The following is a 12,725-nucleotide window of genomic DNA, read 5'->3' as shown; positions in this document are numbered from 1 at the left end:
CCATCTCCCGGAGTGGTTGATACTGTTGTTGTTTGCTTGGTTGTTTATTTAGTGACTTGGCTGAACTGACTCCATGAAACCTATTTCCTCTACAGTATACAGCCTCTGATGTTCCTGTTCAGATTTCTTCTTGGTTTTTATCTTTTACCTGGCAACCTAGGAATCACCCTTGGGTCAGTATAGGGCACTTCACTAGTCAGAGATTATGCTTAAGCACTCTTAGCCAGTTAGATTTTTATCCTTTGCCATTGGATGTATGTATGGCTTGGAGGCTGCTATCACAGTTCAAGGAATCGGTTTCTACCCTGCACTGAGCCAGGTAGTAGCAGCTTGGATTTTCCCTTTCTAATCACCTGTGAGAGGGCACAACTTTGAGCATGCACACACTCTTCCAGTCTACTAGGAAAAGTGTGATTTACTTTTTAAGCCTGATTTCCTAGGAATCACCCCTGGGTCAGAAAGGCTTATTGTTCAGCCAGTGGTTAGAGGTTGTGCTTACGTCAAGCTTAGTGCCAGTGAGAGCCCTGTCCTTTGTTGTTTGATCTGTGTGAGGCTTGAGGACTGCTTTAAAGTCTACCTTATGTCCTAGTTTGATTGCTCTTGAGTAACTGCAGCCTTGTGCTTATGCACAGCCTTCCTAATCCTAGGGCTGACTATGATCCCAGGAGAGGTCTTCTTGACTTTTTCCTTGGTTTTCTCTGTTATCAAACTTCTGATTGCTCAGTCATCTTGCTTGTTGTAACCTGTACCATGGAGCTATGAGTGCCCTCTTAATTACTGCTCATCAAGATTTCCATTTTTTTTTTTTAATTTTAGAGAAAGAGAGACAGGGAGTAAGAGCTAGGCAGGGCAGAGGAGAGGGACAGATGGGGAGAGAATCTTAAAACAGGCTCCACTCTCAGCGCGGAGCCCGACATAGGGCTCCACCCCACCACCCTTGGATGATGACTGAGCTGAAACCAAGAGTTGGATGCTTACCTAACTGAGCAACCCAGGTGCCCCTCCATTATTTTTGACAGTGCTTTTAGGAATGGAACTCTCCACGATCTGTTCCACATAAAGTCAGTCCTCTTTCCCTAAGCAGACCCTCGGTGCCACTGTGTAGAAGTGGCAGAAAGAAAAGAAAATTTTCTTTATGAATAGGTGCTGGGTGATGTTTTCTGGCTTGCTTCTTCAGGCATGCACCTCTGCCCTATAAGCAAGCTGGTAGAGCAACAGGAGTCCAGTATTGTCAATATACTGTTCCCAGGTGAGTGCTCTGACCCTGAGTGGGGGCTACACAGGAGAAAAGAGATCTATTCCTCTTGAGTCTGCCTGGAATAGAGCTTCTGCACGACAGAACTGGGGGAGATGAGAAATGTCAGAGGCCTGTCCCTCCCAGGTGAAACCACAGCTCTAGACTGGGAGCTAGGGAAAGAGGGAGTGCCCAACTTCTTGACCATACCCACCTGGATTAGAGCTCCCTGAGAAGTTTTTGTAAAATGCGGCTTGGAGGGGGGTGAGAGCAAGCTAAATGGTGAAGATTGTTGCTGTTGTTTCTGAAATTTCATAGGTTTTCTTGAATAAAGATTTATTTGCTGTATTGCCTCTAGGACAATTTCTAGGAACTCTGAATGATTGTTTTACTCTGTTCAATAATATTTTCCAGTTACATTGTTATTTGTTCATGAAAGAGTCCATCACACTCTTCATTTCTCCATTCTGGAAGTTGCTCTCAAAGATCATCTTTTAAAATATTAATACTAGCTGCTGAATCAACCTTACTAATTTATAAAACTGTTCTAGTTCTACCTGTATTTGTTGTTTCAAATATTCCCTTAAACACACAAGAATGTCTTTCTTCCTCTCCTTCAACTATCACAGTGTCGTTTGGATGGCATTTTTTGTTATCCTTTTAAAACATGAACTAATTATAATCAGCCTTTGACATATTGTTTATTCAAGAGATCTCTAAGTGTCTAAATAATTTATAGCCACTAATTCTCTCCTTTGCCCATATAGCAATGGATACTTTAGACCTTAAGTTTGTATCATGCATATGAAAAGTAGCATATATTGGAGATCCTTACATATATAACTTTTAACATAAGCGCCTTCGTTTTTGATTCCATTACTGCCTTAGAACATTGCCTTTCAGGGGCGCCTGGGTGGCTCAGTCATTTGAGTGTCGGACTCTTGATTTTGGCTCAGGTCATGATCTCACGGTTCGTGAGATCGTGCCCTGTGTTGGGCTGTGTGTTGATAATGCAGAGCATGCTTGGGATTCTCTCTCTCTGACGCTCCCTCTCTCTCTTTCTCTCTCCCTCAAAAATAAACAAACAAACAAACAAAAAAGAACAGTGCCTTTCATTCAGCAAGCACTCGAATATATGCAGAATGAATAAAGAAAAAAGGAATATTTCCTTTAGCAAAAATCAGCTAAATGATTATGCCTGCTTACATACTGGCTGAACCTATTCTTTACTGCAAGTCCTCCCATCCCCTTGCTAGTTTGTGAAAACTCACAAAGCTATTTCCACTGAAGCCCTGTACCCCGCTAGAACTATTAAAACCTCTCTAGGACAGTGTGGGCTTTATTTTACCTAGAGTTGGAGAGCTGTACTGCATGACCCAAGGAGCCTTATCAGCTTTAGGTTTTGATAATAACAGGGACCTTTGTAACTCCTGACTAAACCTGCTATTTCAAACACTGTTTTACAAAGAAAACCTTGTAAATTTGACTGAACTCTTGCGTACCTTCATTCTTCCCTATAAAAAGGTGGACTCTGCAATCAATCTGAATCCCTTTATACATGTAGCTTAAAATGACATAATCATTTTACTGACCTTACATAAAACATAACATTAGCAGCATCAATGATCACGTATCTCTTTCCCTTGAAAGCATATTGTCAAATTAAAATTATACACGACTGACGTACTCTACCTATCCTCTATAGCCAAAACCCAAATCTGGATACAGCAGCCCCATAAAGAACTCCTACGGAGATGTCATTAAAGACTGATGAAGTATGCCACCCAATGGACGTACTGCCATACTGCACTCATAAAACATACAACCTGTATCAGCATTTGCAGTTTCCTTCAGATGACCAGAAACCACTCTAGAGTAAGAAAACAAACACCGAAGCAAAAGGAAAAGTGGTCACAGCAGGGAACGAATAGCTTTCAAGGGCAAGGAAACATTGATAGTCAGTGGCAATTTGGGTGTGTGAGCATCTCAAGGAGATCAAAGTAGAGAGAGAACAATGGGCTTCGAAAACACATGACACTTTACTGTCTATCCCTCCCAACGTACAATGGGAGCTGGAAAACAATGTATGGGAACAGAGTCGAATTAGACTCAAGGCCCTGGGACTGAATGGACTATATTCTGCAGTACTGTTCAATCTTAGAAATTGCTCCTTCATTAGGACTCAGATTTAACATTAGTTACTGAGTGCCTATTATCTTCCAAGGCGCTGTTCTAGATGATTTCATACAGATTCTCATTGAATCCCCTTAGCGTTGTGTTGTTTTGCTCCTAACAGCTTACTTCTTCTTGAGACTTTGTGCTCGTGTTCGGGGGCTGGGAGTGGGTGGGGGGTCATGCGGTTCTTCCAATACTTATAGGGCTTAATTGTGGAAGAAGCACAGAATAGGGACCTGCACACGTGCAGAGACGCCTGGCTAGATGAGAAGCTGAAGAGACTCACCTAAGAAGAAAACAACCCATTATATAATCATCGCATTATTGATGACTACAGAAGTTTCTACTTTTAGAGAGCAACTCTGTACCTGCCTTATGGTTTGGCCCTGCCAGAAGCGAGAAGCATAGCAGAGAGGAGAAGGCAAGTCATAATTAGGAGTCCTGAGTTCCAGTCTCATGGTAGTACAGGGCAGTCATATCTTTCAGCACTTCAAACACTCCTGTTATTTAAGAGAAAGAAAAGGTATGCTTCTTCCTACTATAAAGACTAACAAAATCGTATCAAGAAGGTGCTAGAAGATGGACATGGGAAGCCCCAAACTAAACTCATACCAATACTGACACAAACTTCTAATGGTTATTTTTTTTTATGTGACCGACAAGTGTTAGGCACCATTCCCTTACATTTGGATTGCACATTATGCTTTCCAAAGAGCTTTCATGGCCGTTACTTCACTCACAAAGTTCCCAACGTAATGTGAACAGGCAAAACATAAACGAGTATTTGTCAGATGACTACCTCAAGAGAGACAGACAGACAGACTTGACGCAGCAGGTGTAATGTCGAGAACTTGGAAGTACACGCAACAGACAAGTCTATCAGCCCCAAATGGTGTTTCTCCATCTGAGTTCCATGCTAGGCCGTAGGAGAAACATAAGCATAAACACGATAACCATCCCGACTTACTTTACAGGAAAACGGACCTGAAGCTTACTACTATTAAAGACAGACTGTGTTTTTTACCCACCTGGAAAACTGAAAAACACTGGAATCCAGAGGCTTAAGCTGAAGAGAAGGTGTCCTGCTTTCTTCTCCAACAGATGGAGGCCAGCTAGGACTATCAATTCCCTCATATCCAATTGTCTTATTGTTCAATTCATCCATATCTTGAATAGCAGGGATCTTCAGTGGATTAGTGAATACCTAGCAAAGAGAGAAAGGATTCATAAAAAAATCCCAAATTCAAATGAAATACCAAAGGATGAGTCAATCCTTCTGATGCTCGGAGAAAACACTTGGCCAAATAAAAAGAAACTGGTTTCCTACACAAAACAAACAGCGCGGTAATGTACACTAGAACACTGAACCCAGTTCAGTTATAACCTTATCAGCTGGACACCAACAGACCTCCACAACTCACTTATTGGCTCCTAGAGTCATCCCACCCACAACATAAAACCCAAGCCCCCTAATCACCACCTAATTCTCTCCTGTGACCCAGTTTTAAGGCTGGGTTTTCACTCCTCTGAGATCTGTGATGCCGGCAGGGGTGGAGGGAGTAAGCATTGCAGCAAGTGTCAGTGCTGGTTTTGGAGAAATGCATGCAAAAGACTAATGTATATCCACAGTGCACACACACAGAGACATGCATCTAAGATTTGTGGGAGAGCCAGCTTATGAAGACAGTACAGATGATGAAGGTGGAGGGATGTAATGGGAAGGTAAACTGAATGAGGACAGGGCAGTCCCAGGCAATCTCCCAATCTCCAGATCAGACTATTAAGCCAAGACATTAGGGTCTGAAACCTGTGTATTCATATACCCGGGTCTCGGTAGGATGTCAGAAGAAGAATAAATTGCCTCTATCCTCACCAGTCTGACCTACCCTGATCGAGTGGGGAGATGGTGAGTCTAACATGCGACTAGCAGATACCTCTGGGAAAGAGGGTCAAGAGGACAATCATGCAAAAAGGCAAGGTTGGGTGGGGAAGACACATGGGTGCTATGGTGGCTGTCAGGAAAGGAGTGTCCCTGAGAGGACGGCCAACCTTATTGCACCCTTCAGCGTCCGGAGCTGGGCAACCATGTCCGAGAGACAGTGCTCCTGAAAATTCAAAACAGCAGAGTCTTCATAAAGCCAGCCAGCCTGAAAGCGGGGAGAGGGCAGGGGCACAAAGAACCACCTCTTCTTCCCAAGAGGAAGGAGGAAGGAATCACCCCTTGGATCCTGGAAGAAAGGAGACTGAGGAAAAACCAGACACTCAACAGGAGCAGCCTGTATGAGAATGGAGCGCGACCCTAAATATTCTGTGACTTGAACGTGATATTCCCACTGTCCAGAATCAGTATGGAATCCCAATCTGGGAAATACATGACTTGGCTCTTCTAGTTTTGGCGATCTGAACATCGGTAACAGCAGATCAAAGCAAAATCAAAAGATCCAACGGAAAACAGACCACCCGAAGAATGGTTTGTGATTTCTATGCAGCTTTCAAGACTGTTGCTTCCTTCCATCTAAGTCCTCTGTTGGGGAAATTTTCATGTGAGAAAAGAAAGAGGACAGACTGTCTCTCACCTGGTGGTTCTCACTGTACACTGGCAGCTTCTTCTTCTCAAGAACTTGATCACTAAAAGACAAAAGTGCTGTTTAGTTCCCTCATGAAATGCCTCTATCTGAAATGGATTACCAATTGCAGATTTAGGTTATAATGGTCCGTCCAATTTAAAAATAGTGTGGGCCTCACTGAATAACTAAGGGCACCTTCCCAAGCTCTGCTACTTTAAGAGAGAGTTCAAATGTCCCATCAAAAGAGAGAGGGGTAAGGGAGGGTGAGAGACTAAAGATGATCACTAGTTACACACTCAGGAGATGATCAACAGGAATAAAGAATTGGGAGAACAAAGAAGTGAGAGGGAAAGCGTTAAAAACCAAAAAAGGAACAAAAACTTGTCTCTCTTCTCAAAGGTCCTCTGTCCTATTAGGGTCAGGCTCCTCTGCCATATGATCCAGAACCTTAGGTATACTCAACTGTTTCTTAGCTTTGTTCACGTACAGGTCTTCGTCAGTGAGTTCTTGCTCCTCTGGAACAGAGCATCTCCTGCAGTACAGAGAAGAAATCATCTTTTGGAAACAAAACAAGCTTTTCCGCTTTGCCCTTTACTTTCCTTACAACTATGACAAGGCAGGTCATTGAGGTTAACAACCCTCTAACACCACAGAGTTCAGATTCCATCCACATTACAAAACCTGTGTGCAGATTAACATGTAGCAATTCTTATTTCAAGGCATACCATCCTCTGATTACTCTTGGTGCCTTTCACCTTTCTCCCACGACATTCACCAGCATGTAATTATTTCTGCTGTGGATATCACTTTTCTCCCACAACATTCACCAGCACGTAATTATTTTTGGTGTGGATATCACCTTTCTCCCACGACATTCAAAGTATTTGACAGCTACAAAGTTCCTATTATGGTGGACAGCAAGAAGCATAATCTCTATTTTTACACAGTGAGTTTCAAGAGAGACCTGTTGGAGGTTCCATACAAAGAGATTATTGGTGAGAGTAGGACCTCGGTCTTTTGCTCTCTTGTTTACTAAGAAAGTAATTCTCCAAGTGCAGTTTAGAAGCATGAGAATCCCTAAACTAAGTGATGATGCCTGAAGAAGAAAATCAGAGGCTATGACAGAGAGAAACAAAAAGGGGATTAGGAGCTTACAGTGCAAAAATAACACAGCAGAGATTAGCAAAGAGGAGAGAAAGGAGGATTCTATAAATGGAAAGACATCTGCTATATGGAAGCACAAGAAAGAGAATTTTAGGAGTTAACACTAAAAGGAGTACTACAAAGTGTATTCAAAGATCAAAAGCAATCCTTGGAGCAAATAAATACAAATTAGTAGTAGTTGGAAACCCTCTGTTACACCCATTTTATTTTGTTTTATTTATTTATCTTGAGAGAGACAATTCCAAGCAGGCTCCACACTGTCACCACACAGCCCGACGTGGGATTTGATCCCATGAACCATGAAATCACGACCTGAGCTGAAATCAAGAGCTGGACGCTTAACCGACTGAACCACTCAGGTGCCCATTCTACTCATTTTATAAGGAGGCAGTGTCCTGGAAGGCTATGTTTCCCGGACTGAGTATAAACTGATAGAAGATACAGGATTCAAAAATGAGACTCTTAAGCACTCAGTCCCATATTCTAATCACACAATCCCGGTTATTCTCCAGGCAGAGGTGCTTAGGCACATCTGGAGACTATGGAGGAAAGACCTAGACCTCACTTACTAAATTTCCTCCACTTTAGACATTTTTTTCTAAAAAGCATTCCCTCGGGGCACCTGGGTGGCTTAGTCGGTTAAGCGTCCGACTTTCGCTTGGGTCATGACCTCGTGGTTCGTGGGTTCGAGCCCCGCGTCGGGCCCTGTGCTGACTGCCAGCTCAGAGCCTGGAGCCTGTTTCAGTCTGTGACTCCCTCTCTCTCTGACCCTCCCTTGCTCACGCTGTGTGTGTGTCTCTCTCTCCTAGAAATAAATAAAACATTAAAAAAATAAATAAAAATAAAAAGCATTCCCTCTTTTAGTACCTTTTTTCTCCTGCTCTCTATCATGCAGAAAAAATATTAAGAAAATTGCAGCTGAATTGAAGCAAACAGGATAATTATTCTGAGTCTCTGTGACTACTGAGTCAAATAAATATTTGTTAAGTTGAAATGAATGCTCGTGAATATGCCAGGCACTATCTAGATGTTAGATGCTGCAAGGGACATGTAAACAAATGGCATTAAATGTACAATATGTACTATAAGAGATTCAGGCACAGGAAACATATGAGTGAAATCATCAACTAAATGTGAAATTTAAAGCCCTTGTTCTCAAATGGTTTACAATCTCTTGAAGAGCCAAAGCATATACATATGAAAAGCATCTAAAAAAATACAAAACAGTATGTGAACAAATGCCAAGAATTAAACACCACGGGAAGCTAGCATAAAAATCACTGTAAACTATTGTCAACAGGAGAAGTATCACACAAAATACTTAAGCTTCCCAGATGGATATGATTTGGAGAGGCAGATGGAATGCAGAAAGTCACTGTAGGCAAGCAGAATGACACTATCGAGTCATGGAGGAGGGAATAAGCATGGCGTGTGTTGGGAACACTGAAGCCAGAGGCCTGGCTAAAGCATACGATTTGGGGTAAGTACAGTGAAAAGTAAGGCTGGATAGGTAGGGTGGGATCAGTTAGCAAGGGGCTTGGATGCCAGGCTGACGAGTAGGGACTTGAGATAAAAAGTGTTTTAGTGGGCAAAACGAGTGAAAGGGAGTGGGACTCCAGTTACGGAATGAATAAGTCACAGGAAGAAAAGCTATACCATGGGCAATACAGTCAGTGGTAGTGTAATAGTGTTGTACGGTGACAGATAGTAGCCACACTTGTGAGCACAGCATAACATACCGAGTTACCAAGTCACTATGCTCATGTCATACGTGTGAAAGCAATGTAACATTATAGGTCAACTGTACTCAAAAAACCTTTCTTTAAAGGTGTTTTAGAATAGAGAGCCAACTCAGGAATTTTCTCTGGCATAAGAACCTTACCTGTACTTTGGATGGGAATTATAGTAACAAAACCATCTTGCAGGTAGCGTAGATGGATCAACCTTGCCAGGAAGCTTCCTCCATTTAAGACACTCATCACACTGTACCCATGTCTGGTCAGGAATCTTCCTGAATGAAGGAAAACAGAAGTATGACTGTGTATATCCTAGCTCTGTGCTCTTACGTTAGAAAGGCACACCCTAAAAAGGAAAGAATAAAATTTTACATATGAATTGTGTTAAAACTGTAATGTTATGGTCTAAGGTGTCTAAAGTATACATCTTGAACTTCACAAATAAACTAAGAATTATACCAGTTATGGATAAGAAAAATAATAACAAGTCTTAACATGGTAAGCTACCATTGTTTATGGAAATAAATAATATTTATCCAGAATCTCTTGTTCTAAGCAAACAAGAGCATCATTTTAATTCTAGAATTGACTAGGAAGAATATATATTACAGTATTACCAAGAAATAAAACCCACAGAATCATCGTATTTGCTTCTATCCAACTGTGTAACAAGTTTAAAATGCATTTGTGAGGGTCATGGAAGCATCATCGTCAAAAACTCTTATTTTCCTGCAGACTCCCTAGTCCTCTCTTTTTTTCCGTTCAAGTCTTTGTTTATACTTCAACCAAAATTTTATTAGGTTGATATCCTCAACGTTAATCTTAACAAGTCCTATAAATGTGATTAAATCTCATAACTAGAAATGGTGGCTTCAGTCCAACAACTGGGTAAAATCAAGGAAAATCCTTCTAGAGTTCTATGCTTAAGACACAAAGCCCCTCAAAGCTCTGCCACGAAGCATACCCCAGTCACCTACACCTCAGAGTGAATGTGTTTCTCTGTGAAAGGAGGTGGCCCATATAGAACAGAGATAGTCAGCATCTAAGGTGTGAAAAGCAGACTAGAGGGAGAAGGCTTGAGAAAAGAAGCAGAAAGAGGACACAGGGGCACCAAGGGCCAGTTTGAGAAACATGTAATTTAGCCTAGAGCGTGATGTGTGTATGTTACATTTATACAGCTCTGAACGGTGGCCATTTTCTTTTTTTCTTTTTTCTTTTCTTTTACAAATAGTTTATTGTCAAATTGGTTTCCATATAACACCCAGTGCTCATTCCCACAAGTGCCTTCCTCCATGCCCATCTCCCTCCTCCCCTCCCCACACCCATCAGTCCTCAGTTTGTTCTCAGCATTCAAGAGTCTCTCATGGTTTGCCTCTCTCCCTCTCCCCCACCATTTCCCCCTTCTTCTCCCCCATGGTCCTCCGTTAAGTTCCTCCTAATCCTCCTATACGTGCAAACATATGATATTTGTCCTTCTCTGCCTGACTTATTTCGCTCAGCATAACACCCTCAAGGTCCATCCAGGTTGCTACACATGGACGGTGGCCATTTTCAATAGAGTGATCGAGTTCTTTTATGTCTTAGTTCGTATCTTTTTATTTAGTCTTTATTTTGTTTAAATAATGCTATTTTCTAGCTAGAAGAATAATAGAAGCTCATTACAGAAAAACTGGAAAATACAGGAAGATACAAAAAAGAAAATAAAGGGCACTCATATTTCTACCACTCAAACCCAATGTCCTCTTCTTGTTTAAAAGTCTGTTTTAACAGAGAGAATTCTTATGTGGTTTTGGATATATAGCTTCCTTATCTCCTAGCTCCAGGCAGCTCCAGCCTTGAAACCTCTAAACTCTAAGCTCAGGCCTGACCTCTGGTGTCCATATATTTCCATACAGCTACTGTTTTATTTAGAGCCAGAGACAGCAAAGGGCAGTTTCAGCAGTAGTGGGAGGGGAGAGGAAAGGCCATGTTGGCTTTGGTTTAGCACGTGGATGCACAGAAGAGTTGCGTGCAGAAGCATGCCAATACGACTGCCCTGGAGAGAAGCATTGGAGACAACAAATCCTTGCCTCAGGCTACATCAGACTATGGAAGATCCTTCCATCCAGGCAGAGAGGAAAAGCATTTAGCTTGTGTTTGCAATAAATAGGTAGTTAAAGGGGCTGTACCATACTGCCCTACTGCATCTTTCCAGAATAGTGTCATGGCTAAGCACTTGGGCTTGGAGGTCTGACTGCCTATATTGAACCTTATATCTACCACTTTCTACTTGTTTCATCTTGAGCAAGTTACTTAGGCTCTCAGTATATCAGTGTCTACATTCGTAAAAAGGTAATATCATCTGTCTATCCCACAGGGTTGTTGTATTGATTCAATAAATCTAAATACATGTAATGAACTGAGACCAGTTGACTGGCATGTAAGTCCTCAATAAAGAGTAATAATTATTACAATTCTGCCTCCAGAAAAGTTGAATAACATATACACACACACTCTACCAATATATGAACATCTGTTTCATGGCATTTATCACTGCTTATTTGAAAGGCAAAACATGGCATCTTGTTCTAGCTGTCATGTCTTTGAAAACCGTAGAGGTTGGACATGAGCAGAGATCTTTAGAGTGATATTCACACAATAGTCAGTCATGTTGCACCGCGACAAAATTTTGAATCATACAGTTGCCTGATAACTTCCATTAAAAAAACCCCCATGGGTCTCAGCCCCAAAATGAACTTTGAACACTCTAATCTTTGTCAGAATAGGGGTGTAACTGATTATATATGTGTTGCTATGCATTCTAAGTTCTGTTTTATGTTCCTTTCCTGGCTCACTGAGGCATGTCATCCTGATCCACACTTCTGTATGGAATTCCCCGTCCTAGACTCAATAAATTCTACCTTTTTCCTGCTATGCCATGTTCTTTACTTCTACCCTCAAATGCTTTGGTACAGGTCCATCAATGTTCACTAAGAATAAAGAGATGGGAAATTTGCTAACATTTCTGAACACCTACTATATGCCAGGTACTACGCTACAAATGTTATGCTCATTTCACATTCTCACAGAGGTGAAGTAACTTACTTACCCAAGCTCACCCAAACTAACTAAGCAGATCCAGATTTTCAACCCAGGAGTGTCTCATTTAAATGGTCACCATCTTCCACTATATCACACTGCCTGTAGGATAAACTGAGAGTACTAAACTCTTCATATTTATGACCCAAGCCACACAAGAGGTCTAAAGAATGATGAAATCAGTACCTGTGATTTCCTATTTTTAGTTCAACTTCCTATGTGAAAGGACCATCTTACCCTTGTTCCTTCCATTTCCTCTGTAGACGTTAACCCCTGAGACTTTAATATCCTATAGTTACTACTCACGGTACTGGCCTGGCTATGGCTGAAGTCTCAAAATTCTCTTGGGAGGTCTTTTCCTTCCAATAAGCATTGAGCTTCTGGGCAAGGGCATTTATTGTCAACCTGCAAGAAAAAGCGAGAAGAAGCATATCAATGCTGAGGATCTGTTGAACAATTTTGAGATGCTCCCATTTAACAGAGGCCAACAACGTAGAATATTCAGCCTAAGTTTGAATGCCTAGACTTTCAGGAACTAGGATGGGAATCTACTGCCTTTGTAAATTACGTGTCAAAATGATGAAGTCATACTGTTGACTAGTCAGTTTGGTTGAAAAGGTAAAATGGTCACAAGTCCTAAGAAGTACTGTGGTCTTCAAATTTTCAGGGCTTTTAGAATCACGAGGTGGGAGAGCTGACATTCTAGACAATGACAGAAGACTCCATTGCAGAGCTAGGACATGGCCAAATACTGGTAAGTTGAAGGGGGAG

At 41.6% G+C, this 12,725-nt stretch overlaps 1 protein-coding gene across 1 annotated transcript in view; it reads right to left on the bottom strand.

The window, feature by feature from the left end:
* The window catches only part of MORC4 (MORC family CW-type zinc finger 4), a 59,214-nt gene that overhangs the window by 10,279 nt on the left and 36,210 nt on the right, over positions 1-12,725 (bottom strand). The window contains exons 15-19 of the mRNA XM_077771487.1: positions 12,261-12,359; positions 9,023-9,151; positions 6,440-6,508; positions 5,986-6,037; positions 4,438-4,613 (exon numbers count right to left, since the gene is read on the bottom strand). Coding sequence (XP_077627613.1) covers positions 4,438-4,613; positions 5,986-6,037; positions 6,440-6,508; positions 9,023-9,151; positions 12,261-12,359 — 525 coding nt within the window. The remainder of the gene's footprint in view (positions 1-4,437; positions 4,614-5,985; positions 6,038-6,439; positions 6,509-9,022; positions 9,152-12,260; positions 12,360-12,725) is intronic.

Source organism: Crocuta crocuta, unplaced genomic scaffold (genome assembly GCF_008692635.1).
Source record: "Crocuta crocuta isolate KB4526 unplaced genomic scaffold, BGI_CrCroc_1.0 scaffold949, whole genome shotgun sequence".
Taxonomy (NCBI): Eukaryota; Metazoa; Chordata; class Mammalia; order Carnivora; family Hyaenidae; genus Crocuta; species Crocuta crocuta.
Note: the sequence above shows the minus strand (reverse complement) of the source record. Positions and strands in the feature narration are given on the sequence as shown.